The 26,980-nt window shown below is 50.8% G+C and overlaps 2 protein-coding genes, 1 long non-coding RNA gene and 1 pseudogene across 3 annotated transcripts; all 4 read left to right on the plus strand.

Annotated features, from left to right (window-relative positions):
* Nucleotides 1–4,220: 4,220 nt before the first annotated feature.
* Nucleotides 4,221–5,951, plus strand: LOC114794412 (uncharacterized). Its single transcript, XR_003750349.1, has 3 exons — nucleotides 4,221–4,477; nucleotides 5,061–5,137; nucleotides 5,221–5,951. It is a non-coding gene; the product is annotated as an uncharacterized LOC114794412 (long non-coding RNA).
* A 2,707-nt stretch (nucleotides 5,952–8,658) lies between these two features.
* Nucleotides 8,659–9,976, plus strand: LOC114794411 (migration and invasion enhancer 1-like; annotated as a pseudogene).
* A 1,575-nt stretch (nucleotides 9,977–11,551) lies between these two features.
* Nucleotides 11,552–17,477, plus strand: LOC114793600 (band 3 anion exchange protein-like). The gene is made up of 21 exons (XM_028985604.1): nucleotides 11,552–11,678; nucleotides 12,418–12,507; nucleotides 12,601–12,656; nucleotides 13,367–13,449; nucleotides 13,539–13,585; nucleotides 13,663–13,828; nucleotides 13,915–14,050; nucleotides 14,146–14,209; nucleotides 14,286–14,328; nucleotides 14,402–14,586; nucleotides 14,688–14,895; nucleotides 14,971–15,171; nucleotides 15,255–15,403; nucleotides 15,490–15,684; nucleotides 15,777–16,022; nucleotides 16,098–16,187; nucleotides 16,269–16,435; nucleotides 16,509–16,750; nucleotides 16,858–17,027; nucleotides 17,153–17,326; nucleotides 17,400–17,477. Exons 2-21 carry the CDS (start codon nucleotides 12,481–12,483, stop codon nucleotides 17,475–17,477), a joined length of 2,727 nt encoding a protein of 908 aa, XP_028841437.1. The 5' UTR covers nucleotides 11,552–11,678; nucleotides 12,418–12,480.
* A 1,015-nt stretch (nucleotides 17,478–18,492) lies between these two features.
* LOC114793665 (nucleolar transcription factor 1-like) lies at nucleotides 18,493–26,925 on the plus strand. The gene is made up of 21 exons (XM_028985760.1): nucleotides 18,493–18,917; nucleotides 20,712–20,767; nucleotides 21,028–21,200; nucleotides 21,288–21,371; nucleotides 21,449–21,604; nucleotides 21,678–21,742; nucleotides 21,822–21,948; nucleotides 22,031–22,141; nucleotides 22,225–22,358; nucleotides 22,440–22,581; nucleotides 22,658–22,699; nucleotides 22,776–22,883; nucleotides 22,965–23,120; nucleotides 23,210–23,356; nucleotides 23,429–23,539; nucleotides 24,573–24,661; nucleotides 24,742–24,931; nucleotides 25,018–25,065; nucleotides 25,146–25,211; nucleotides 25,373–25,492; nucleotides 25,568–26,925. The coding sequence occupies exons 2-21, from the start codon at nucleotides 20,728–20,730 to the stop codon at nucleotides 25,679–25,681; spliced, it is 2,223 nt and encodes a 740-aa protein (XP_028841593.1). The 5' UTR covers nucleotides 18,493–18,917; nucleotides 20,712–20,727; the 3' UTR covers nucleotides 25,682–26,925.
* Nucleotides 26,926–26,980: the final 55 nt, after the last annotated feature.

The raw sequence follows: 26,980 nt of genomic DNA on the forward strand, positions 1-26,980 counted from the left end.
GTGTGTGTGTGTGTGTGTGTGTATGTGTGTGTGCGTGAGTGTGTGTGTGTGCGTGTGTGTGTGTGTCTGTGTGTGCATGTGTGAGTGTGTGTGTGTCTGTGTATGTATGTGTGTGTATGCGTCTGTGTGTCTGTGTGTGTGTGTGCATGTTTGAGTATGTGTGTGTGCGTATGTGTGTGTGTGAGTATGTGTGTATGTGTGTGTGAGTGTGTATGTGTGTGTGTGTGTGTGTGTGTGTGTGTGTGTGTGTGTCTGTATGTATTGAATATTTATCAGCGATAACCGGATCTTCTCGATTTCATTGCTTCTTCCGTCCTCGTCAGAATTTGATCTGATGCATCACTTTCCCGTTTTCTCTTCTCCAGAACCTGAGACCTTCTGCACTTCCTCAGACGTCCAAGTCTGCAGGATCAGGCTGCTTGAAATGCTGGAGAAGAAGAAAGTTTGGTGGTTGCTGCTCGCCTTTGGGACCTTGATCAAAGCTTTAACCTTTCAGGGTCAAGTTCCGTCAACTTGTCCACCGGTCCGGCATCAAATGATCTGGAAATCCTCAGCAAATAACTAGGAGGTCTGTGTGTGTGTGTGTGTGTGTGTGTGTGTGTGTGTGTGTGTGTCCATATTAGAGAACTACTGCAAGTTTCCATTCCCTGAGTGTCCAATCACAAAAGTCCAACATCCGCCGCCTGCATCTCATCAGACGTCAAATGGGGCTATTTTACTACACACACACACACACACACACACACACACACACACACACACACACACACACACACACACACTCACACACATACACACACACACACACACACACACACGCTCACACACATACACATACACACACACACACACACACACACACGCTCACACACATACACACACACACACACACTCACACACATACACACACACACACACACACACATACACACACACACACACACACACGCTCACACACATACACACACACACACGCTCACACACATACACACACAATGTAATGGGTTGGTAGGAGCCTAGTGGGTAACACACTCGCCTATAAACCAGAAGACCCAGGTTCAAACCCCACTTACTACCATCGTGTCCCTCAGCAGGACACTTGAGTGTCTCCAGGAGGGGACTGTCCCTGTAACTACTGACTGTAAGTCGCTCTGGATACAGGTTCAAACCACCAAGGTGCCACTGAGGTCCCGTCCCCACACACTGCTCCCCACTGCTGTCATGGTGCCCACTGCTCACCAAGGGTGATGGTTAAATACAGAGGACACGTGTCACTGTGTCACCGTGTGCTGTGCTGCAGTGTCTCACAATGACAATCACTTCACGTTCACTTAAAACCGGCTGATCTGCCGCGTCGATTTGGAAAATAAAGCAGTTAATAATTGAAGTAATTTCTCTAAAATGATATTTCTGCTGCCGTCCTGCTGAATCACATGTGGGGGACATCTACTCACTGGATGATGCTGTAGAAGGTCCAGCTGGGGTTAAACCATGTGACCACAATAATGCAGTCACTTCATCTTCCATCCTTCCACTGTTTCATGTTACTAATGACCAGAAGCTCGTCAAGTCAGATGGAGCCTCGTTTGGTGCTTTGGCACGATGCACATTTGTCTTCTGAAGATGAAAAGTCCATTAAGCCCCAAACCATCTCCCACTGCAGTGAGTAAAAGTGTCTGAAAGCGTCCCTGTGAAGTGAAGTCGATCACAACGAGGCTGATGCATCATGGGCCGTTTCACAAAAACGCGAGTCGTCACCAGTCCGTCATCCATCAGAGCTCCACGTCCCAGATTCTCCACACCAGTCCTCACTCTGCACCTCCATCTCTCAAGCTACCAGCAAACCATCCATCAAGACTCTAGGTGGTGGAGTCAACTTCCACGAGATGTTCCAACATCTGAGCAACATTAAAACCTCCCTGCTTAGAAAATACTGTAAAGGCATCTTGCAAATATATTTTATTTGTAAAAAGTGATGGAGATTTAGAAGAACTGATGTAAGTTGCTCTGGATAGAAGAGTCGGCCAAACGCTCAAATGTCACACCAGCAGAAGTAGAAGGTTCATCAAATGAAATACGACCAGTAAAGTCAGCGCTCTGAAGCAGGACAGTGTCTGTCACAGCAGAGCCGGCCAGCCATGTTCTCCTGGCACCACGGATCTTCACAGCAGACCAGGCCAGACGTGTTCTCCTTCCACCACGGATCTTCACAGCAGACCAGGCCAGACTTGTTCTCCTGCCACCATGGATCTTCACAGCAGACCAGGCCAGACTTGTTCTCCTGCCACCATGGATCTTCACAGCAGACCAGGCCAGATGTGTTCTCCTTCCACCACAAATCTTCACAGCAGACCAGGCCAGACGTCTTCTCCTGCCACCACGGATCTTCACAGCAGACCAGGCCAGACGTCTTCTCCTGCCACCACGGATCTTCACAGCAGACCAGGCCAGACGTGTTCTCCTTCCACCATGGATCTTCACAGCAGACCAGGCCAGACGTGTTCTCCTTCCACCACAAATCTTCACAGCAGACCAGGCCAGACGTGTTCTCCTGTCACCAAGGATCTTCACAGCAGACCAGGCCAGACGTGTTCTCCTGCCACCACGGATCTTCACAGCAGACCAGGCCAGACGTGTTCTCCTGTCACCAAGGATCTTCACAGCAGACCAGGCCAGACGTCTTCTCCTGCCACCACGGATCTTCACAGCAGACCAGGCCAGACGTCTTCTCCTGCCACCACGGATCTTCACAGCAGACCAGGCCAGACGTGTTCTCCTTCCACCATGGATCTTCACAGCAGACCAGGCCAGACGTGTTCTCCTTCCACCACAAATCTTCACAGCAGACCAGGCCAGACGTGTTCTCCTGTCACCAAGGATCTTCACAGCAGACCAGGCCAGACGTGTTCTCCTGCCACCACGGATCTTCACAGCAGACCAGGCCAGACGTGTTCTCCTGCCACCACGGATCTTCACAGCAGACCAGGCCAGACGTGTTCTCCTGTCACCAAGGATCTTCACAGCAGACCAGGCCAGACGTCTTCTCCTTCCACCACGGATCTTCACAGCATGACCAGGCCAGACGTGTTCTCCTGCCACCACGGATCTTCACAGCAGACCAGGCCAGACGTCTTCTCCTTCCACCACGGATCTTCACAGCAGACCAGGCCAGACGTGTTCTCCTTCCACCACGGATCTTCACAGCAGACCTCCTCTTTTCAGATTCAGATTCGTTTCTAAATGGTAAGGATGAGTCCCATAGCGCCGGGCATTTCTGGCATTTACCAGACGTCCTTATTCAGTAGTGATGGGGACAGTCCCCCCCGGAGACACTCAGGGTTAAGTGTCTTGCTCAGGGACACTATGGCAGTAAGTGGGGTTTGGTGTTGAGTGTGGGCAGATGACACTGAATAAAGACACCGTTCCCCAAGTAAACAAAATCTTTCAGTGGAGGATTAATGTCTTTGACTTTATTTTAAACATGAAATGTCTTTGACTTTATTTAAACCATGAAAAAGGTTTTATCACAATGTTTTGTAAATAAAAATTTGCGGGGTGACGTTCCAGTTCATTTGAATGTGTTTTCAAGGCGAAATACAGACTCAAACTTAAACTTATTACAGTAACATGTTTGTACATTCTATAACAAGGTTTGTGGTGAATAGTGAGATTTCCTGCCGGTTACTGACACCTAGTGTACAAAGAGTGAAGCGCAGCTGCGGTAGCGGCCTCCGTCCTGCAGGGGGCGCCGGCGGCAGCACGGAGCTCTGCGCGGAGGTCGCCGCCGCAGAAGAAGAACCAGAAGAACCAGGAAGTGGAGCGACTGCGGAACAGCGATGGGAGTCCAAGTCAGAGTCGAATACTGGTGATAATTCTGCGCTTTTTAAAGTGTCGTCAGTGTGACGTCAGTGGCGCGTTTGATGCTGTAGGACTTGGTTTGTAGACTTGGACCGACTATAATCCTCTTTTTGTCCCCACAGCGGCGGATGAGGCTACGAGCCCCGCTATCAGGAGCTGCGGCGGACGGTGACCGACGAGTTCCCTGAGGCGGAGGTCACGGGCTTCGTGGGAGGCAGGGTGGGTGTCTCACCTGGTCGCGGGGGGGGGGTCTCACCTGGTCCCGTGACGAAGAGGGGGGGAGGAGTCTCACTTGGCCGAGGAGGGGGGAGGAGTCTCACCTGGCCTCGTGTGGATGGGGGGGTCGGAGTGCTGCCTGTAAACCTATGCATGTCTCACGATTCGATTCAATTACGACTATCAGTGTCTCGATATCGATGCATCACGATTCGATGTTTGGTTGCGATGTTGGGATTTTGACAACATACTTTTTTTTTTTTTTGCATCTTCGCTCTTTTTCAGTTTTGCTGCTGGCTTCTCAGTCGCTCCGCCCCGTTTTACGTTTATGCCGCCTGATTATTCGGTTGGACTTCTGGCACGTTCTCTCGTGTGGGCAGGGCTTCGCCTCATTAGCCAGAAGGTATTTGAGTGACAGCTCCATTCCCCAGAACTCTACCACCGTGAGATACATGGCCTTCAAGAACACGCAGAGCATCATCAGTTATTAAGCATCACATATTGATCTCATCATAATTAGCATATATAATCAGTACTTACAATTAGTTAATCGTGCAGGTTATCGTCACTGCCGTGTACGCATCTCGCAGTGATATTTCTCTTTTCAGAAATATGACTTATCAACATACAAAGCGTTCATACGTGACAAGTACGCTGAAAATATGAGGCTACGGACGCCTAAAGAGCCGCGTGTAAAACGATGATTTCGCGCTGCAGGTCTCTGACTTTTTCCTCCATTCCTGCTTCGTGCGGAAATACGGCGCAGCGGTCAAAGGTTAGAGTTCAACGATTGATCGAATCGATCGATAATCGTCGTAATCGAATCATTTACAGTATTTACCAGGCGCCCTCATCCAGAGACAGGGACAGTCCCCCCTGGGGACACTCTGTTCAGTGTCAGGGACACGGTGGTGGTAAGTGGGGTTCGAACCCCCCCGGGTACCTGCTACAGGGGGTATAATGGACGCTTCTGCTTTATCGTACAGGGAGCTTTGAGATTGAGATCAATGGTCAGCTGGTCTTTTCCAAGCTGGAAACCAGCGGCTTCCCTTACGAAGACGACGTAAGTAAATTATTATTGTTGCTGTTCCTCGGCTGACGTGGCGGTTTACGCTTTAATGTTAATGTTTTCTTCTCCAACGACAGGTCATGGATGCCATCCAGAAGGCCCACGAGGGAAAGGCGGTGGACAAAATCACCAAGAGCCGGCCGCCCTGCGTCATCCTGTAACCCCTTCGCCCTTCGACCTCTGAATTGCGCCCTTTAAGGCGTGGTCCCATACCAGAGCATGTCCAAACGACATCGGCTTATTTCAACAAGCATGTCATGTACTGGGGTGGGACCGCGCTTTTGTGGTTCCTCTTGTAGTCTCTGATCTGCTGCCTCTGCTCGGGGCTTTCTGGGCTTTAATGATTACTGTGACTGAAAGGTCAAAGGTTACAGTATGAAGAGAGCAGCCCAGACGTCCCTTCCCTGAGGCAGAGAGAGAGGGTAGAAGGGGTCTCTTGGCTCGATGATGGGGTCCCAGTCACCTGCTAACTGTACTGTCACACTGTATGTCATAATTTCATACTCGTTCAAATCAGGGGTGGTGAATGTATCATGAAACCGGAAATCTCATCCTTTACTTATTTTTATTCATAAACACACCATTTATTATCGAGGTGTGGCTGTAAAAGGGAGCTCTGCAGACGCTTTACTGTCCCCGTAGATGCTTGTCAGACTGTAATCTGTTGTAATTGGTAAGTTACAATGTCAGTGCTGCGAGTGAAGCCACCGCAGGGATCACGTTGCGCGTTTAATTCCAGTCCTGCTCAGGGATGAACTCTTCATGGGGTGACTTGTCAACTTATAATAAAAAAAGTTGGTGAAAATCAGCAAGCTGCGTTTCATTCTGCTGTAATTCATATATTTATATACGGGGCAGTGGTTCCCAAAGTTAAAGTTTAAAGTGAAGTGATTGTCACATGTGATACACAGCAGCACAGCACACAGTGCACACAGTGAAATTTGTCCTCTGCATTTAACCCATCACCCTGAGTGAGCAGTGGGCAGCCATGACCAGCGCCCGGGGAGCAGTGTGTGGGGACGGTGCTTTGCTCAGTGGCACCTCAGTGGCACCTTAGCGGATCGGGATTCGAACCGGCAACCTTCTGATTACGGGGCCGCTTCCTTAACCGCTAGGCCACCACTGCCCCCAAAGTGGGGGTCGCGAGATGGTTTCCAAGAAATCTATTCTTTTTTTAACTATTAGAATAACATTTCAGGGTGGTAGTAGCCTAGTGGGTAACACACTCGCCTATGAAACAAAAGACCCAGGTTCAAATCCCACTTACTACCATCGTGTCCCTGAGCAAGACACTTAACCCTAAGTTGCTCCAGGGGGACTGTCCCTGTCACTACTGATTGTAAGTCGCTCTGGATAAGGGCGCCTGATAAATGCTGTAAATGTAAATTTCATATTAACGTTTTATCCATAACTAACAAAAGCTAAAAACTAGGAAATAGTTACATTTTCAAAATTTGACAGTTTAAGGTCATTTCAGTAGCGTCGGTTGCAGCAACATGATAAACATTCCAGCGCGTAACGTGTAGGTCATTTCCAGCGCTCTGTGCTCACGATATTATTTTTGTGAAACGAGACATTGACGGATGACAGACAGGCCAGCGGAGGAAAGCCCGTCGTCCTGGGGTACAGACGGAGACCTTGAAGACGGTGTTTCATTCCAAGACTCTGGATGAGTTTAGGATTTCAGTCCAGAAGGAAAACCCACAACTTGCTGTTCTGATGCCGGTTTGCACTACCTACTGTTTTGGCACTCGAGTACATTAAAAATAAATCCCAAATGAACCCAGGAATGGACTTGCTGTGATCCCACCATCTCATTCAGTGACAGGTTTTCTTGTAAATAACATTTTTTTTAAAAAGTGGTGTTCTTTTGTGTTGACATGCTCATGTTTGATATTTTAAACACTTCCGAAGACAGTGGGGGTCACGAATCACTGGCACAGTTATTTTGTGTGTCATGAGTCACTAGTACCTTTATTTTTGGGGTCACAAGTCACTAGTATGATCATTTTGATGGTAATAAGTTGCGGTTATTTTGGGGGTCACGAGTCACTGTTACAAAGATTTTGAGGGTCACAAATCACTAGTACGGTTGTTTTGGGGGTCGCCAGTCACTAGTACGGTTATTTTGGGGGTCATGAGTCACTGGCAGTTATTTTGGGGGTCACGTGTCACTAGTACGGTTATTTTGGGAGTCACAAGTCATGGCACGGTTATTTTGGGGGTCACAAGTCACTAGTACGTTTTTTTGGGGGGTCACAAGTCACTAGTATGATCATTTTGAGAGCCACAAGTCACTGGCACAGTTATTTTGGGGGTCACGAGTCACTAGTATGGTTATTTTGGGGGTCACGAATCACTGGTACACGTATTTTTCGAGGGGTTACGAGTCACTAGTACGGTTATTTTGGGGGTCACAAATCACTAGTATGGTTGTTTTGGGGGTCCTGAGTCACGAGTCACTGAATTGGTTAAATTTTGGGGTTGAGTAACTAGTATAATCCTTTTGAGGGTCACGAGTCACTGGCACGGTGATTTTGGGGGTCACGAGTCACTGGCACGGTTAAATTTTGGAGTCATGAGTCACTGGCACAGTGATTTTGGGGGTCACGAGTCAGTAGTATGATCCAATTTAGGGTCACGAGTCACTAGTATGATCATTTTGTGGGTAACGAGTCACTGGCACAGTTGTTTTGGGGGTCACGAATCACTGGCACGGTTATTTTGTATGTCATGAGTCACTAGTACGGTTATTTTGGGGGTCACGAATCACTGGTACAAATATTTTGGGGGTCATGAGTCACTAGTATGATCATTTTGAGGGTCACAAGTGACTGGCACGGTTATTTTTTGGGGTCACAAGTCACTGGTATGTTTATTTTGGGGGTCACAAGTCACCAGCACGATTATTTTGAAGGTCACGAGTCACTGGCACGATTATTTTGAAGGTCACGATTCACCGGCACGATTATTTTGAAGGTCACGAGTCACCGGCACGATTGCATTGGGGGGTCACGAGTCACCGGCATGGTTATTTTGAAGGTCACGAGTCCCCGGCACGGTTGTATTGGGGGGTCACGAGTCACCTGCACATTTTTTGGGGGGTCACGAGTCACCGGCATGGTTATTTTGAGAATCAGAAGGTAGTGGGTTCAAATCCTGACCCAGCAAGGTGCCACTGAGGTCCCCGTGATGAAGGTACCGTCCCCACACACTGTTTCCCGGACGCCTGTCATGGTGTCCACGGCTCACCAAGGGTGATGGTTAAATCCAGAGGACACGTTTCACCGTGTCACTGTGCTGCAGAGTTCCACTGATAGCATTTTTTTGGTAGAAAAAGCCTGTTTCTGGTCCATTTGACTGTGATAAATTCGTCTCCCGCCTACTTGGAGGGAGGAATCATATTCAGTTGAGGATGACTCTGCAAAATATTTCTTGGCGACACTATGGCAGGTATCTTCGCCGTGAATCGGCATTTTGTGCCGGAGTCTGGCGTTCTGGTCCCGCAGGTCGGATAAAGGACGTGGCGTCTTGCCGCACCGCCGACCTGTTTCTCAGGTGATGCCGCCGTGAGGATGAGGAGGAGCAGCTTCAGTAGCGACCGAGAGACGCGATGGCGGTGCAGGTAGCAGTCGAATTCTGGTAGGTGCCTTTCATTTTAAATAAAAAGGCGGAATTTAACCCGGCAGGAGTTTTCTATTGAAGTAAGATCCAAGAGACTGGTACAAACTAAAGTAATTAATTACTTTATGGAAGTAATTAATTTTATTGATTTATTGATTAATTGTTTTTACCTTTAGATTGTGTGCATTTGGAAGGCAAAACTGCAATTAATATAGTAAAAAATCAGAATGTATACGATATTTGTAAATTAATGTTGTAACTGGGCGGACCCGGAAGTGACGCTTTGTTTCTCCGCCCGGCGCGCAGCGGCACATGAGGCTACGAGAAGCGCTTCCAGGAGCTGAAGCGCGGCGTCGCGGCCCGCTTTCCTGGGGCGACGATCATGGGCTTCGAGGGGAGGAGAGGTGCGTCCCATCTTCTCCATCTTCTCGGTCCTCAGCAACGTGATTCGGGCGGCGGCTGGTCACGTGACGCCCAGGATCCCTTTCAGCCAATCAGAGAGCTGGACGGGAACCTGACAATCCAGAAACACGACATTTACATGAAATGTGACAACCTAATATTTTTCTATTCGTCAGTTTTCATGAGTCCCTCAGCAATTAGGTGTCTTGCTGTCCCTCAGCATTCAGGAGTCTCGCTGTCCCTCAGCATAGTCTCTCTGTCCCTCAGCACTCAGGTGTCTTGGTTTTTCCCCATACAGGAAGTTTTGAGATCGAGATCAACAAACAGCTGGTTTTCTCCAAGCTGGAGTGCAAAGGATTTCCTTTTGAGGAAGACGTAAGTTCGCCCCAGAGCATTATGGGTTGTGAGTGTTGGGAGTAGAGGGTCACGTACACTTACCTGTTTTTCAGGTCATTGAGGCAGTCCAGAAGGCTCACGATGGGAAACCACTGGAGAAGATCACCAAGAGCCACAAGACCTGTGTCATCTACTAACCTCTTGACCTCTGACCTCTGAGGTTTTCCTAGAAAGCATGGAGAAAGCACCGTAGTCACGTATAATATAACCCCCGCCCAGCCTTTTTCTTGCTTATAATCCCCCTTGTTCTGCTCCTGCTGGGCTGGTTTTGGATTTAAATGATTGCTTTAGCTCAAAGTCGGTGGTTATGGCATGAAGAGGTCAGTCCAGGCAGCCATGCACGGGGCCAGAGGAAGGGAGGATTCTGGGTAACACGCGGTTTGGGTGCAACACATACCTGCGGTTGACATTGTGAAGAACAAAGCCGATGATCAATTTCATCATGTTCATCTGAATGATAATAAAACATGACTTTCGTTAATGAAAACGCTTCGCGCACGCTGACTGTTCACGGTGACGATAACACGTCCGTAATGGCCGGACGCTGCACCTGCTGCCATATATTCGCCCTGTACGTCCCGCGATTCATTATTACTGCGCATAAACAGCAGCGACGGCCACCGCGGTTCAGGTTCACCGCCTGTGCACTTTGAGCGGGGATATAATGCAGCGGCGGCCGCCAATCACGGCGTTTCGACGGAGCGTCTCCGGCAGGTGAGGTAGGTGAGCATCGTATTCCAGGTGAGCTCGGTGAACACATGTCCCGTCCAGATAGAGACGTGGGGCAGCGTGCAGGATTCATGACGGTCTCGCATGCAGTGGACTGCGTGCACTTCACTTGGTGACCTGAACCCGCCAGACTGAAGATCTCGGTGTCTTCTGCCCTGCCGAGCCGCATCAGATCACCTTCATCCCTACACACTGTATCTGAATCAGTTCATCATGGTATCAAATAAAAATTCAGAATGGATTCATAACTGCTGCGCAGACGCTGTTGAGGTTCTCCGTGTTCCTGACTAGGTGGGTCCTGCATGGAGCTCTGGCCGCCGGTGATAAGTGCTGCCATTCAGATAGAGCCTATCACCCCGAGCTCAGAGCTGCAGCGGGGAACCTCGCCCCCTCACGCCGGGGCATTAAAAACTTGTTTCTCGGGTACTGCAGCCGCCCACACAAACTTGTAATAAATGTTATTTTGGTGGCAATTAATCAGAACAAAAATTGGAATGAAAAAACAGGCCTGGGGTCAGCATGTATGGATTAAGTGGATAAAGAACAAAAAATTTTAGCCATGAAACTGACCCAAGACGTTATGTTCTAAATGACTTTGAATTTGTACCCAAAAACTTTATAGACCAAACCCAGACAATTCAAACCCTGCTTAAAAAAACCAGACCACGCGTGGTTCAACTGTGTGAAACGTTCTCGAGTTCCAGAATCGTTTTTAATCGTTCCGCATGGCCGTGCAGGCGAGAAGATGCTGTAGAACGTCCACCATCATGTCACTTCAGGGCCGGAGGTTTGACCGTTGGTCTCGTTGTACAGATGGCGTGAGGGAGCGTCCAGCTCGGAAGGTTAATGAATTGTCATTTTAACAAGTTCTTCACACGCCGATACAAGAAAGACGTCACCAGTACTGGGAATGATGGGGCGCCTGAAGTCACGTTGTGTTCTGGGGGGGCAGGAAAAAATGTAACTCAAAAGTACGTGGAAAGGAGGTCATCTGTGCATGTAGAGTTCAGGGGGACAGGAGGGGTTCAGCGATGATGAGAGGGAATCCCCTCAATGACGGAAGGACTCCAGATGCACTGGATGGATAAAAAAGGCCGCGCCGCTACAGGACTGCTGGGTGGCACCTGACCGCCACGCCCGTCCCCCGTCTCCAGCGGGCTGGGCTGGGGTATCCCTGCGCCAAGGTGGGCAGGGGCGATAGGGGCTGTTTGTCGGCCCTTATCTGCCCGGCGAACCCGGGCCGTGACTCAGCTACGTGTTCGGCGTGGGTGTTCCCTCGGCGCTGCTGCCTTGGGGTTCTTCTAACGGCTCGTCCGGTCACTCGTGCGCTGGGTCCTCCGCCAGACGCTCGCCGCCCGATCCGCTTCTTCACCTGTCGGCTCAGGTAAGGGTGCTTCTTGGTGTGTGTGGATGGGAGGAGGGGTGTGGGTCGAGCGGTTTATTAAGACTGGAGAGCGGTGCCGGTGCAGTAATGAGCGTCAACCATTCACTCGGCTTCCAGTTGGATGGTGGAGCTCCGGGCGTCACTGGTTAACTGACTGGCGGCAGATCATTTCTTACAGCAGGCACGTCTCCAGAAGTTCAGTTCCTCGCGGGATCACCTTCGCTTGTGGTAATTGACGGGATGCGCGTTTCATGGTTTAAAAATTCATTTAACTAGTTATTTGTAGGTGTGTGACCCTAAATATCTGTGAGATTAATATCGCCTTAAGATTACTTTTTTTTATTCATCTGATGCATGGTTTCTACCTAACATTTACGTGAACATCTGAAAGTGGGAGTCAGCATTTTCCACTGGTTCTGGTTCCTTCTCTAAAAAGGAGGTTGAACGCTGGTAAACGTTTAATCGGCTTCTCAGTAGATGGGGGCTCTCAGAAACAAGGGCGTTGCGAGGAGATAAGGCCCCAAACATCTCATGTGCACACAGCGGCGTCAGATCTTCTCTCTGTCTGCCTGGTTCTGAACCAACGGCTCCTGAGACTGATCACCTCAAAGTAAAAAATTAAACGAATAAAACCAAATATGATCATCACACATGGTGGTTCTCCAGAGCCAGGTTTCCCTTTTCACACTGTAATGTAAGGAACTAATGTGTGTGTGTGTGTGTGTGTGTGTGTGTACAGGTAATGAGGTAACATTCCACGATTCCAGGACAGGTAGAGAATAGAGAACAGAAACATTCACCGATGGAAGGAGGGCTGACATTTGAAGAGGTGAGAAAAAATATCTCCAACAAAAATGTGACTGAGCATTAAAGCATTTTTTTCAGCTTTTCCCATCATTTTATTATTATTATTTCTCTGCAGGAAAATGAGATGTCCTATGGGGACCACGACTCTCCCTTTCCTTCTCCAATAAACATGTATGTCCTTCATGTATGCCCAGTTTGAACTCCCTTTACATTTTTCCCTGTTTGGCTGTGTATACACATGGACACGTTCGTTCGTAATTCTGGGTTAGTGTTTAAATTTAGATGACAGTTACGACTTATTTCTGTTTCTTGGCAACTTGAGAAACGCCCCTGACCATCCTGATAAGAGGCCTGTAGATTTGGTGGAACCATGACGCCCCCTGGTGGCCACAATTTACAGCATTTACCAGATGTTTACTTATCAGTAGTTACAGGGACAGTCCCCCCTGGAGACACTCAGGGTTAAGTGTCTTGCTCAGGGACACAATGGTAGTAAGTGGGGGTTAAACCTGGGACTTTGTGGTCTTCTGGTTCAGAGGTGAGTTTGGTGACCTTGTCATTCCCATACAAAAATAATTTGGGTGCTAGTAGCCTAGCGGGTAACACACTCGCCTATGAACCAGAAGACCCAGGTTCAAACCCAGGTTCATTGTGTCCCTGAGCAGGACACTTAGCCCTGAGTGTCTCTGGGGGGGGCTGTCCCTGTAACTACTGACTGTAAGTTGCTCTGGATAAGGGCGTCTGGTAAATGCCGTAAATGTAAAAAGAAATAAAAAATCTGCATTAAATCAATGCATTATGGGAGATTTGGGAGATTTGTTTATGTGAGATTTGGGAGACCCTGTGAGTGTTTTATGTCTACCTGTCTGTCCCACCTGCAGGACTCCCCCAGGCTACCAGGGCCAATATGAAGACAGGAGGCAGGAGGAGGATGAGGGCCCCATTTTCACAACAGATCCAGAGGGTGCCAGTAATTCTACAGCTACTACCACACAGAAGCGCACCAGCGTGTACCCCGAGTATAAACTGTTCCCTTCTTCTACTCTGTTTCAGCTGCTCTGAATTACAACACCAACGCCACAACCAGAGGAGACTCACAGGTACCAGGACACCTTCATCAACATGGTGTCACAAGCAGAGAAGGACCCACAATTCCTCACTGCGTGCTGTGTTGCAGGCCTACGTCGAGCTGAACGAGCTTCAGGCCGGGGTGTGGCAGGAAACAGGACGGTGGGTGGGCTACGAGGAGAGCTACAACCCCGCCTCCGGCAAATGGGGCTCCTCCCACATCTCCTACCTGACCTTCAAGAGTCTGATTCAGCTCCGCAAGGTCATGGTCAATGGTGAGACCCTGTCTGAACACCAACATGAACCCGTGGTTCGAGGGACGAACCTCGTAATAAAATGTGTTGCTATGGCGACCAAACAGGCGCTGTGATTCTGGATGCCAACGAGAGCAGTCTTGGCGCCGTGGCTCAGAAGGTCGTGGACGAGCTCCTGGCCAAGAGGGAGATCCGTCCCAGCGACTCCGACCTTCTTCTCAAGGCGCTGTGTCAGAAGCGCAGGTACAGCAGCATCTCACCGATGCTCACTAATGAAAGCGTCTCTCTCCTCACGATGAACTGATGGTCCACTCTCCACACCTTCTGTGTTGCTGCAGTCAGACAGAACCCGGACAGACTGGAGGCGGAATTGAGCTGGAGACATTTTCTGTGACCAAGCAGGTACCGGTTTTTACCTCAAGTTCTTCCTTCCAAACTGCGAGTAGGTGAAGTGACGCTCACATTTTGCCTTTTCCAGCGAGACGCTGCCGATAGTCTGGAGGCCTCTGTTGTCCTGGCAGGTATGTTCTGATTGGATGTTCGGAGGTCAGCGCTACTGCCGATAGCTTGTAAAGTCGGGTCTGTGTGCTCTAGGCGCTCTGGAGTTCCTGCAGAAGCCGGTGGTGGCTTTTGTCAGGCTGAAGGAGGCGGCAGTGATGGAGTCGGTTCTGGAGGCTTCTGTGCCCGTGCGCTTTGTCTACGTGCTGGTGGGACCAACACAGAGTGGACTGGACTTCCACGAGAGCGGGCGTGCCATGGGCGCACTAATGGCCGACTGGGTGAGGGTCTATCTATCTACGCAGCTAGAACTCAGGCGTGGCGAAGGTTTTGAGACTTTTCTAGAAGGAGTGCATGAGGACGAAGCCCATCTGTCCAACAGGTGTTCAGCTTGGAGGCATACCTGGCCCAGAGTGACATGGAAATCACCAACGCCATCGCCGACTTCATGGACTGCAGCATTGTGATTCCACCCACGGAGATCCAGGATGAAGCCATGCTTCAGCCGGTCATCGACTTCCAGAAGAGGATGCTTCGTGAGAGACACCGCCCCACTGACATCAGAATTCTCTTTGGACAAAGAGCTAAAGGTCTGTGTAAATGATACCTTCTCCCCACCCTACCCATGTCCACGTGTTGAACTTCTCACTTTTTACTTCATTCAGCTGCCATGCCTGAGGTGCCACGTGAAGACCCCTTGGCCCGCACGGGCTACCCATTCGGTGGTCTCGTAAAGGACATCAAGCGCCGCTATCCCTACTTCATCAGCGACTTTGTGGATGGCCTCAACCCCCAGGTTCTGTCTGCCGTCATCTTCATCTACTTCGCCGCCCTGTCCCCTGCTATCACCTTCGGAGGGCTGCTGGGTAAGCAGCAGAACGGAGAACTGATGGGGCATCCAACGTTCTCTTGAGTTCTGATCCTCTGATGTTTGATATTCTACCCCCAGCGGATAAGACTGAGCACATGATGGGCGTGTCTGAGCTGATGATTGCCACCTGTGTTCAGGGCGTCATCTTCACCTTATTTGCTGCTCAACCGATTCTAGTCATTGGCTTTACTGGACCGCTAATGGTGTTTGAGGAGGCCTTCTTCCAGGTGAGACTTCTTCACTTAACAATCATTCGGTCACCCATCCATTTATTAACATCCTCACATGTTTGACCCTCTCATCCACACACCAGTTCTGCAAAGCCCAGAATGTTGAGTACATTGTGGGCCGTATCTGGGTGGGAATCTGGCTGGTGGTCATTGTGGTGGTCATCATGGCTGTGGAGGGCAGCTTCCTGGTCAGATTCATCTCCCGCTTCACTCAGGAGATCTTCTCCATCCTCATCTCCCTGATCTTCATCTACGAGACGTTCGCCAAGCTACTCAGCGTACATACCAGCCTACGACCATGCAAACAATCATGCAGGAGTTTTCATGCAGTCTTGTCATCTGTATTGTGGGACCTTTTCCTCCATTGTAGATTTTCAAGGCCCACCCCCTGATTCTCAACTACGAGCATCTTAACCACACCCTGGACGACCCATTCCACCCAGTGGTAGAAGTTATGAACGTCACCCATCATGACGGCAACGTGTCTGTCCACCACCAAGTTCGCGAGCGCCCCTATCCCAACACCGCCCTGCTCTCCATGTGCCTGATGTTTGGCTGCTTCTTCATAGCCTTCTTCCTGCGGCAGTTCAAGAACAGCGTGTTCCTTCCCGGACCGGTAAACAGGCCGTTCTGCGAGCACTGACCTGAGATAAGTATGACACGCCCACTGACTGTCCATTGTGTTGTCCAGCTGCGACGTATGATTGGCGATTTCGGCGTGCCCATTGCCATCTTCTTCATGATCGCTGTGGATATCACAATCGAAGACGCCTACACCCAAGTAAGCGCCACATGAAGAACGTAGCATGAGAAGCACGTGGGGCCATGTATGTGTGATTAACGTTCCGTCCCTCCAAAACAGAAACTGGTGGTGCCCAAAGGTCTGACCGTTTCCAACACCTCCGCTCGAGGATGGCTGATCAATCCCCTGGGCGAGAAGAAGGCTTTTCCCCTCTGGATGATGTTTGGCTGTCTTGTTCCAGCCATCCTTGTCTTCATCCTAATCTTCCTCGAGTCCCAGATTACAACGTGAGTCTTTTTGCAACATGACAATTTAATACGCTTCAGAAATGTGACCTGACATTATTACTTCACCATCAAGACTTATCGTGAGCAAGCCAGAGCGCAAGATGATCAAAGGCTCTGGATTCCACCTGGACCTTCTGCTGATTGTGGCATTGGGAGGAATATGCTCGGTGTTCGGGATCCCATGGCTCAGCGCTGCGACGGTGAGATCGGTAACCCACGGCAACGCCCTCACCGTGATGAGCAAGGGCCCGAAGCCTGTCATAGAGAAGGTTGTGGAGCAGAGGATCAGTGGCATTCTGGTAGCTGCCTTGGTTGGTGAGTGATTCCCCTCAGTGGACTGGAGCTTCTCAGTAGGTAAAAAAAAAAAAACATGAAATGATCCCCGAATTGTCCTTAGATCAGTTTTTCTCCGGTCTCCTCAGGACTATCCATTCTCATGGAACCCATCCTGAAGATGATTCCCATGACAGCCCTGTTCGGAATTTTCCTCTACATGGGTATCACATCGCTGAGCGGTATCCAGCTTTGGGACCGTATTCTGCTCCTGATCGTGCCCAAGAAGTACCACCCGAGCGACCCATATGCCACCAGGGTAACTCTCCAGAGCTGGTCCTTCACGTCACACGTTATGAAACGTGTCGCTTTTTATACCAGGGCGTATGTGGGTTGCTTTATTCTGATGACCGTGAGATGCTTTCCTCATGTCCACGTACCCAGGTGCCGACCCTGCGGATGCACCTGTTCACCTTGATCCAGGTCGTGTGCCTGGTGGTGCTTTGGATGGTCAAGTCGAGTAAAGCGTCCCTGGCCCTGCCCTTCATCCTCATCCTCACCATCCCCCTGCGCATGTTCATGACGGGCCGCCTGTTCACCGTGATGGAAATGAAATGTGTAAGTGTCCGTTCGTCACTCCGGGCTCGGCGAATTCCGGCTGCTGTCTCACCGCCATCTCCCGTTCCCACAGCTGGATTCAGACGACGCCAAGGTGACGTTCGAGGAGGAGCCGGGACAGGACGTGTACACCGAATCCCCGCTGCCCTGAAGGCCCTGAACACCCTGGAGTCATCTTTCATATTTGGCTTTGTAAGCCGCAGTAGCCTTTTACCGAAACTCTCAGTATTTTCCATCGTGAGGACCGCCTTAAACAATGTCATCACGAAGTTCACTGTTTAGAATTTACTAATAATAACTTTATCATTTTTGTATACTTTAGAAGTGAGTTCCGTGTTTTAATTTGAAATGGGAATGAATGTTTTAGCTTTGCTCATAATTTACCTTCAGTCGTGTGATCATGAAATCGAATGTTCGAAAGAACATCATACATATTTTAGACCTTATGGAGCCAGTTTTAGTTGGTGTGTGAATGAAACTACTGCTTGTTGTATATATTTCAGCTCATCGGGGGGAAATGGACGCCTGCTCTGTATTTTTATACCTGTGTGCCTGATCAGAATAACTGTTGCTTTTCAATAAAGAGATTTGCCCCTCAGTCTGATCAATATTTCAATATTAATATGAAACATGCCGAGTGTAGAGAGAAGAGACAGAAAATAACAGGATATGGAGGAAAGTGATTTGTTTTAATAAAGTAAGAAACTTTTCTGATTTTATTCTAACCCCCACAATGAAAGAGTTTTAGTTGCTGTGTGAATGAAACTACTGCTGGTTGTATATATTTCAGCTCCTCGGGGGGAAATGGACGCCTGCTCTGTATTTTTATACCTGATCCCGGATCAGAGTAAATGTTGCTTTTTAATAAAGAGATTTGCCCCTCAGTCTGATCAATATTTCTATATTAATATGAAACTGGCTGTTGTTAATATGAACGTGTGTGTGTGGAGAGAAGAGACAGAAAAAATCCGGGTATGTTGGAAGGTGATTTGACACTTTTCTGATTTTATTCTAAGCCCCATAATGAAAGCGAGTTGACGGTGAAGAGTCAACACGTGTCCCCGCCGCCTGGATCAGGGCGCCGGGCGGCCGCCCGCCTTGATTGGATGATGGGAGCGACGCCCACAAACAGACAAGGTGGAGTGGAGAGAAATTACATGGCGAGAAAAAATGTGGCTGTCAAACGGACTTAGTTGTAAAAGGAAGAAGTGAAGCCGCGGAAGGAGCGTCCGGGCCCCGCATCGCGGGCGGTGCCGGCGGCCGGGGCCGGAGATACGGGCGCCGCCGCCGCCGCTCCGTCCCCGCCGGAGAGAGTAAAAACGCGGACGAGCGACTCCGGGAGGAGCGGCGGCCGGAGCGGCAGGGCTGAGTGGGATGGAGGCGGGGGAAGTTCCCGTCTCTGCGGGGACTGGAACTCCAGCGCCATGGACCGACGGCGCAGTGCTGGCGGACGTTCAATCCTCCCCCCGCTCCACAAGCGGCTCCGCGCACGGAGCGACAGGTCGAGCCCCGCCGCCTCCCGCCGCGAAAAGACCCGGGGCGACGCGCCGACGCGGATCGCAGCCCCGCCGCCCTCGCGTTCGCTGCTCGGGTGAGTTTCGGGTGGAATCGGGACGGTGGGGGTCGTGCGTTCCGGAGGTCGCCATACCCGAATTTCTAGTCCCGCGGCTCGGGCGAAGGGAGGAACGTGGTGCCGCCTTCTCCGAAAAACGAAGCGCGGCGACCGCGGTGAAAACGTCGCGGAATAACGCGGGTTAGAGAGTCGCGGGGGACACGCGGGGGACGCCCGGTGCTTCTTTGTACCCGCCCGGTCGACATTTACATTTCCGCGGAAGGCGACTCTCCATGAGGCAGCAGCCGGGGGAGCAGCAGCCGCCCGCCCGCAGTTAACCGACAGGGAGCAGGTCGGGTAAATCTCCCCGCCACACGCCGCGGACAGACGGACGGACGCAGCGCAGCCGCCCAGGTGGGTCTCCCGCGTCCGGCGAGCCGCGCCGAGCCGCCGAAAGGCGCCTTTTCCCGTCTCGCTCGGCCGCCGCCGCCGCCGGGCTCCGCGGTTCCAGCATGGCGGCTCCACGGCCGTCGTCACGCCAGCGTGCTGCCCGCCGTCTCGGACGGAGCGTTTCCTCCCCGTCTCTGACGCGAATCCGTGCGGGAAAGCGCCGAGCGACGCGGCGCCGCGCGTCATTTTCCGCGGCGAGCTCGTCCGGCGGGTCGGTCGCTGCGCTGCGCGACGGTTTACGGTTTTTTTTTTACGCGGGGCGACGGGGCGACTTCCAGGGCTTTGAAGCGGCCACACAATACGCCGCCGTACGGACCCGACCGAGGCGACGCGCCGGCGCCTTTTCACGGTGAGATCGGGTGAGGCGTCCCGGGCCGCCGCTCCGGGCGCCTTTTCGTCGTGTTTTATATGAAAAGTGTCGTTTTCGTCGTGTTTTTATATATTTTTTTTAAAAGTCGTTTTTTCGGAGGCGGCGGTCCAGCCGGTTCCAGCCGCCCGCCTGTAAGGTCACCGCGCAGGTCGCGTCCGGCCTCCGCGGCTTTAATCTGTTCGAAACGCCGTATTTGGTGTACCGCCGCAGCGCCTTTTTTCCGTTTCCCCGCGGCCGCGGGTGTTTTTCCGAGCCGCGACGCGAGTGGTGAACGGCCGCCGTCCACGACGCTCCGGCAGGCTCGACCCGGGCCGCTCCTTTGTTCTTATTTCATGTATAATTGAAATCCGTGCCATTTTCTGTGCAAATTTGGTGGTAATTCGCGCCGTTTCTCCGGACGGGTTCCCCGGTCGTGGAGCTGCTGGAAGCGGTTCTTTGTTGAACGAGGAGTAAAATTTGACGTTTTTTGCTTCGTGTACGGGCGGCGTGTCGAATTTAGCGTGTAAACTCGTGTTTTTGGAGCCTGTGCTCGGTCGTCCTCTCGGACGGAGAAAAAAAAAAAAAACCACCACCGACGGCTCCACAAAGCCAGGCGGGGGTCGAGCTGCAGACGCGCCGCCATGACACCTTCCAGCCCGCCTCGCAGCCGCGAAATGGCGCTGGGCGCCGGACGACGTAACCCCGGCGGCGGACCGTCGTCCCCGGTCGGTCGGCTGTCCGTCCGCTTCCTCTCCCCGTCCGCCCGCACCGAGCCGCGTCCCACCGGGAGAAGGACCGAGTCCCGCCGCGACGCCTCGCTGCCCCTGCCGGGTTCGGGAGACTCGGCTCCGGCGGAGGGCGGCGTGTCGAGCGCCACCATTTCACGGCGCCGTTTAACACACACGCACAGGCGTTTATTCACGATGACGGTGCATCCATCTACCGGGGCGTTCAAAAAATCCATATGCTGCACAATTAAAAAGACAAAAACACTTAAACATTTCACAATAACACTGTTTTACCTTTTAAATTAGATAAAGAAGAAAGCAGATGATGAATGGAGACATGGATGCTTCTACTAAAGACAAAGGTGAGATCGTTATTTCGTCATCTGATTAGTCATTCATTTGTATAATTTAACACATTCTCGTCATTAAAGTGCTGATTGTCTTTAAAAAAAATAAAATAAAAATGCTAAACTAAATAAATATTCACCATGAAATAATAAATTCAAACTTGGAAAGGACTGGAGAGTAAAACCGGGATTGAGATGTAATATTCATGTTGGTGCAGGAACATGGTGCTTTTTAAATGTTTTAGTTTGGGTTTTTTTTTTTTTTTTTTTCCCAGAATGGGCCCAGGATGACCTGCTCAAACTTCTGGATGCCATGAAGGTGAACCTCCCCCCGAAGGACGTAGCCAAGTACAAGACGTCCGAGTCGCACCTGGACTGGGGGAAGGTGGCCTTCAGCGCCTTCTCAGGAGAGATGTGCAAGCAGAAGTGGCAGGAAGTGTCACGAGAGGTCCGTCTCCCTGCACTTCTAGAAATTTCCATTTTGCCCGTCATTTTGCGTTCCTTAAACCAGCTGTTGTTCTTCCGTCCAACGCAGATCCGCAAGTTCCGCACGTTAACAGAACTGATCGTAGACGCCCAGGACTACATCAAGAACCCGTACAAGGGGAAGAAACTGAAGGTAGGTTTTTCGAGGACGAAGATGCGGTCTGTAGAATATTCGGTACACGTTTGACCTTTGGCCTCGCCGCTCCACAGAAGCACCCAGACTTTCCCAAAAAGCCCCTGACGCCGTACTTCCGCTTTTTTATGGAGAAACGAGCGAAGTACGCCAAGCTTCACCCGGAAATGAGCAACCTGGACCTAACGAAAATCCTTTCCAAGAAGTACAAGGAGCTGCCGGAGAGGAAGAAGGTGGGCAGGATTTTTGCCGCTTGTGTTTTGTCTGAAACGTTCTTTGCTAACTGGACATTTGTTGTGTCTTCAGGCCAAATACGTGCAGGACTTCGTCAGGGACAAGGAAGTGTTTATGCAGAGCATGATGAAGTTCAAGTAGGAAGACGCTGTTTTTATCCCGGAGATATTATACCGCGTACCTGCCGTGTTATAATTTTCTCGTGTCTGAATGTAGAGAGCAGCATCCAGACCTGCTGGAGAACATGTCCAAGAAGGGCTCCAATGTCCCCGAGAAGCCCAAGACGCCGCAGCAGCTGTGGTACAACCACGAGAAGAAAGCCTTCCTGAAGACCCACCCGGACGTAAGTCTCCGCCCCCACCTGGCCATTCGTCGAGGGGGTCGGTGGTGGGCGGAGACTGACTGACCGACTGATCTGTGTCCAGGCAACAACCAAAGACATCAAGGATAATTTGGGGAAGCAGTGGACGCAGCTGCTGGACAAGAAGAGGCTGAAGTGGATCGGCAAGTCGCTGGAGCAGCAGAAACTGTACGAGGTAATGTCCCGTGTCTCTTGTGGGACATCGTCCAGCTGCTACGTCGCGTGCCGTCTCCTCTGATTTGTCCTCTGTTGCCGTAGGGGACGATGCGGGAGTTCATCCAGCAGCACCCGGAGCTCAACATGACCGAGGGCGACATCGTGAAGTCCACGCTGACCAAGGCTGAGCGGCAGCTGAAGGACAAGTTTGACGGCCGGCCTGACAAGCCTCCTCCGTGAGTTTGACTGTGGTCTCCTGGTGGACGCCGCGGCGCTCGGCTCCTGTGTTCACGCCGTTCCTCCCTCTGCGCGTGCAGGAACGGCTACTCCATGTTCTGCGCGGAGCTCATGCCCAGCATGAAGGACGTCCCGAGTACGGAACGCATGGTCATGTGCAGCCAGAGGTGGAAGCAGCTCCGGCAGGTTGAGAAGGACGCCTACCAGAAACGCTGCGAGCAAGTGGGTAGATGCTGACGTGGGGACGTTTCTTCAGGTTCTCTTCAGAATTTATATCTCTTCTTTCTTCGGTTTTCAGAAAAAGAAAGAATACGAGGTGGAGATGAACCGGTTTTTACTCGTAAGTGTTTGATGGTCCTCATCACATCACGCTCTACTTGCTTATCCTTCGTTAACAAGCGCGTCTCGCTCTGCAGAGTCTGTCCGAAGAAGAACAGCAGAGGGTTCTGGGAGAAGAGAAGATGCAGGGCTTCAAAAGGGGAGCCGGTAGCCCCGCCTCCAAAAAGAGGAGCACCAAAGCCAAGGTCAGTGCGGCAGGAGATGTTCTGTGTCTGTGAAGATGTCTTTTCTTCTCTGTTCCTCATCCCGGACCCGTCTGTAACCAGACAAACCCCGAAAAGCCCAAGCGGCCCATCTCCGCCATGTTCATCTTCGCCGAGGAGAAGCGGCCCAAGCTGCAGCAGGAGCGGCCCGACCTGTCCGACAGCGAGCTGACCAGGATGCTGGCGCGCATGTGGTACGAGCTCTCCGACAAGAAGAAGGTATGAGGGACGCTGCCTTGGCTTCAGGAGAGGAGATGAAGGCTTTTTTATAACAAAAAAAAAAAATGTTGAATTCTTCTGCCCTGTAGGAGAAATACAAGAACCTGGAGGCGGTTCTGAAGGCCGAGTCTGAGAAACGCGAACAGGAAGAGAAGAACCGGCTGCCTGAACCGCCTAAAACCGCGCAGGACATCTGGCAGCAGACGGTCATTGGTGACTACCTGGCGAAGTACAAGGTGTGGCCCAGTTCCATATGAATACTCAGTCGGAGAGGCGAAACCTCCTAAATGTCCTAAACCCCTCTTTAGAATGACAGGCCAAAGGCCCAGAAGGCCATGGAGGTCACCTGGAACACCATGGAGAAAAAGGAGAAGATCATGTGGATTAAGAAGGCCGCCGAGGACCAGAAGCGATACGAGGTGTGTGCAGGTTCCACGTAGGGCTGCAAACAGGAGAGATTGTGATTATTTTGGAATATAAAATATCTGCTCCTCGAGAAAATGAGAGCAGAAGTCCCAGTCACACACACACACACACATACACATATATATATAATATAAATAAAATCATATAAAAATACTGCAGAGCCATTAGAGAAAATAAAGAGCATCCGCCGGTCGGTTATCAGGCGCTTTGGGGTTTAAGTGCACCGCGTGTCGGTGCCGGATCTGGACCACGCCCCGATCGGTTCCGCAGTTTGGAATCCCGGAGGGACTGCATGATATAAAATATGAACCAGCGCAGCATTTTTTTAAAATATTGTCGCACTGTTTGATTTAAACTCTACCGCTGAATACAGAATGTTATATAACCGCTCGCGGCACACCCGGTACGTCTGGGTGTGAATTTGTAGTACGTGTGTCGCGGAACGAGCAGAACGGCCTGTGGCGCTCGACGTATTCAATTCTGCACTCGCCGGTGGACGTGTTGGGATGTTCCGGAATGGCGGGGACTGAGAAGTGTGTTCCTACCGGTCACAGCATGCTGTGAACTTGTGTGTACGTGGGCTGACACGACCAAACTGTGTAGTTTTCTCACCGTTTACCGACTGACTAAACTGAGAGCGGCTGCTCTCATTCTCACCTCATCGGTGTTCCGGCCTGTCGGGGAGTGCCGGGTCGAGCTTGCTCGGAATTTCCGGGCTTATACTCCTATCCTTTCCGTACGATTCGCCGCTTGTAAGTTTGTTTTGGTGAGTGGTTCGTTTTTTGCTGGTTCGGGTTCGGCGACCGCCTATACAACGTATATAAAACCGTAGTGTTCATTTCGCAGGGTTCTGTCCGAACCCTATATTCCGATTTTGTTCGCCATTCGAAGCGACAGCCACCCCGTACGACAGCGCTGCGCTCTTAAAGCAGGTCACCCCAGCTCAGCTGGGAGCGGATACGGAGTCGGGCGCCGAGCGGTTCCTATATAGTTCAATTGACACCTCCACCCTCTCTCCACCCTCAGCGAGAACTGAGCGACATGCGGACCCCGCCCGTCCCAGCCGCCTCGGGGAAGAAGATGAAGTTCGACGGGGAGCCCAAGAAGCCGCCATCGTACGTGTTTTAATGTTTCTGTGATTCAGGGGGGGCGGATCTTCCTCTGTCAAACCCTGACCTTTGACCCCTATGAGCAGAAACGGCTACCAGAAGTTCTCCCAGGAGATGCTGTCCAACGGGGAACTGAACCACCTGCCAATGAAGGAGCGGATGGCCGAGATCGGCGGCCGCTGGCAGCGCCAGCCGCTGAAGGAGAAGGAGCGCTACAAGAAGATCGCCGAGGAGAAGCAGAAGCAGTACAAAGTGCAGATGGAGCAGTGGCTGTCGGTGAGGAAGTCCTCTGAAAAGTGACGGATCTTTTTCCCATAAAGGTGGAGCTCGGATGGTAATGACTCTCGCTTCCTTGTTCTCAGAGCTTGTCCTCGCAGGAGAGAAACGCCTACAAAGAATACATATCGCAGGTAATCCAGCCCGCCCAATCAGAGCGTCCCTTTCTATTCGCGTTCGGGTGAAAATGAAACGTATTTCTCCCGCCTCGCAGAAGAGAAAGAGCACGGCGAAGCCTGGAGGCCCCAACGCCAAGGTGAAGGCGAAGGCGTCGAAAATGGTGAGTTACGTTAATGTACCCGCATATCTTCATCATTTTAGTTATTTTGGTGAGTTCGACCTTTTTTTCCCCAGAGAACATACAAGGTCATGAAAATTTGCCTTAGAGTAACTGTGAAGGAAATAGTTTTCAAAAAAATGTGCTCCGGCCCTTTTCACCAGGATTCTGAGGATGAGGAGGAAGAAGAGGAGGAGGATGATGATGATGATGACGACGACGACGATGACGAAAAGGAGTCTGAAGACTCTTCTAGTGAAGATGATAGCGATGATGATGATGATGTGAGCTTCATTAACAATTTATTGTAAACATTTTTGGGTGTTGTTTTGATTAACTTCTTTCGTGCATTTTTATAGAATGATGAGGATGACGACGACGACGACGATGATGATGAAGAGACAGAGGACAAAGAGAACAAGTCAGAAAGCAGCAGCAGCTCCCACGACTCGTCCAGCTCTGACTCGGACTGATTCGGAGTGACTGAGAGCAGCACCAAGCTGAGCCATGAGAAGAGGGCGTGTCCTGCGCCCGTCCTGTTCTCCTCCAGCCACCGGGGGGCGCTCTCCCCACCGCCGCGTCCAGCTTTATTTTAATCTCCTTTTAACCCCTCGCCAGGTTCTTATATCACACAAACCAAACCGCTCAAGCTGAGGATGGAGGACGCCTGCCACACCCACCCAACCCCACCTGGCCCCGCCCACCGCTTCTTTTTGAGCCAAAGAACCTGTCTGTCCACTTGGTCAATTTCGGAGTTGCAGGGGACCAAATAATTGCACTCTTTACGTTTTTATTTCTCATGATGGTCCTGCTCTCTGGTTCTCTCTCCTGTTCGTTTTCTGATGTGTTTTGGTTCTTGTTGATGTGGTATCTTCAGGAAAATTGAAGCCATTTTTGAATGTTGTGGAACAGACCACCAGTCATGGCTCGTCTCATTTCTTTCAGTTGCCTGGACTTGGCTGTTGGGGTTCAAAAAATACATTTGGGGGATTTTAGTTTTCTCCTTTTTTCTCTCTAGATGTTCTGTAGATGGCTGAGGTGTTTCAGTTGGGTTCCTTCAGTGTGCAGTTAGTTTGTTCCACTGGCCTCTGAAGTGATGAAATCCCACAACGAATCCGGGCTCCGTATCTTCCATCCAACCACAGTTTTATCCTCTCTTCTTATTTCCATGCTGCATAGATGAGTATTTATCTGTTTATTACCTCCTCAGTTCCACCTCCCCTTTTATTGCTGTGCACTTATGAAACAACATCATAGGAGCCCCACCCGTTAAACGTCCCCACATCCACCCTTTACAGAGCAGGGAATTCTGCACACCAGCTTTGTGAATGTAGACAAGCAACATTGTTTTTCAAATTCTCCATTGGCTGCCAGCGGGGTGTGGCTGGGGGGAGGAGCCCCAAATGTGACCGAGGCCGCCGCCCACCTCGCGCCCGAAGCCGAGCTGGCGGTGTTCATTACTTGATTCTAACGAGGGGGTCCGGGGTCAAAGCTGTTGTAAGGTATCTGTAAATACGGCTTTTTTTGTATCGAGTGAAATTTTAGTTTAATTTGTACATTTTATTTAGCTACGCCTTCCACAGGTACTAGCTGTGGCCAGTGAGTTGAGTGTTCTGTCTGTTGCTCCGGAGGGGGACGTGTTCTTCATTTTATCCCTTTTTAGTTCTGATGCCCCCTCCCCATGTTTGTTGATTTGTAGAAACGGGAAAAAAAAAAAGTGAACAAACCAGGCTTTACAGATTTGTACTGCAGACAATTTAAAAATTTGGATG

Source organism: Denticeps clupeoides, chromosome 7, assembly GCF_900700375.1.
Source record: "Denticeps clupeoides chromosome 7, fDenClu1.1, whole genome shotgun sequence".
Classification (NCBI taxonomy): Eukaryota; Metazoa; Chordata; class Actinopteri; order Clupeiformes; family Denticipitidae; genus Denticeps; species Denticeps clupeoides.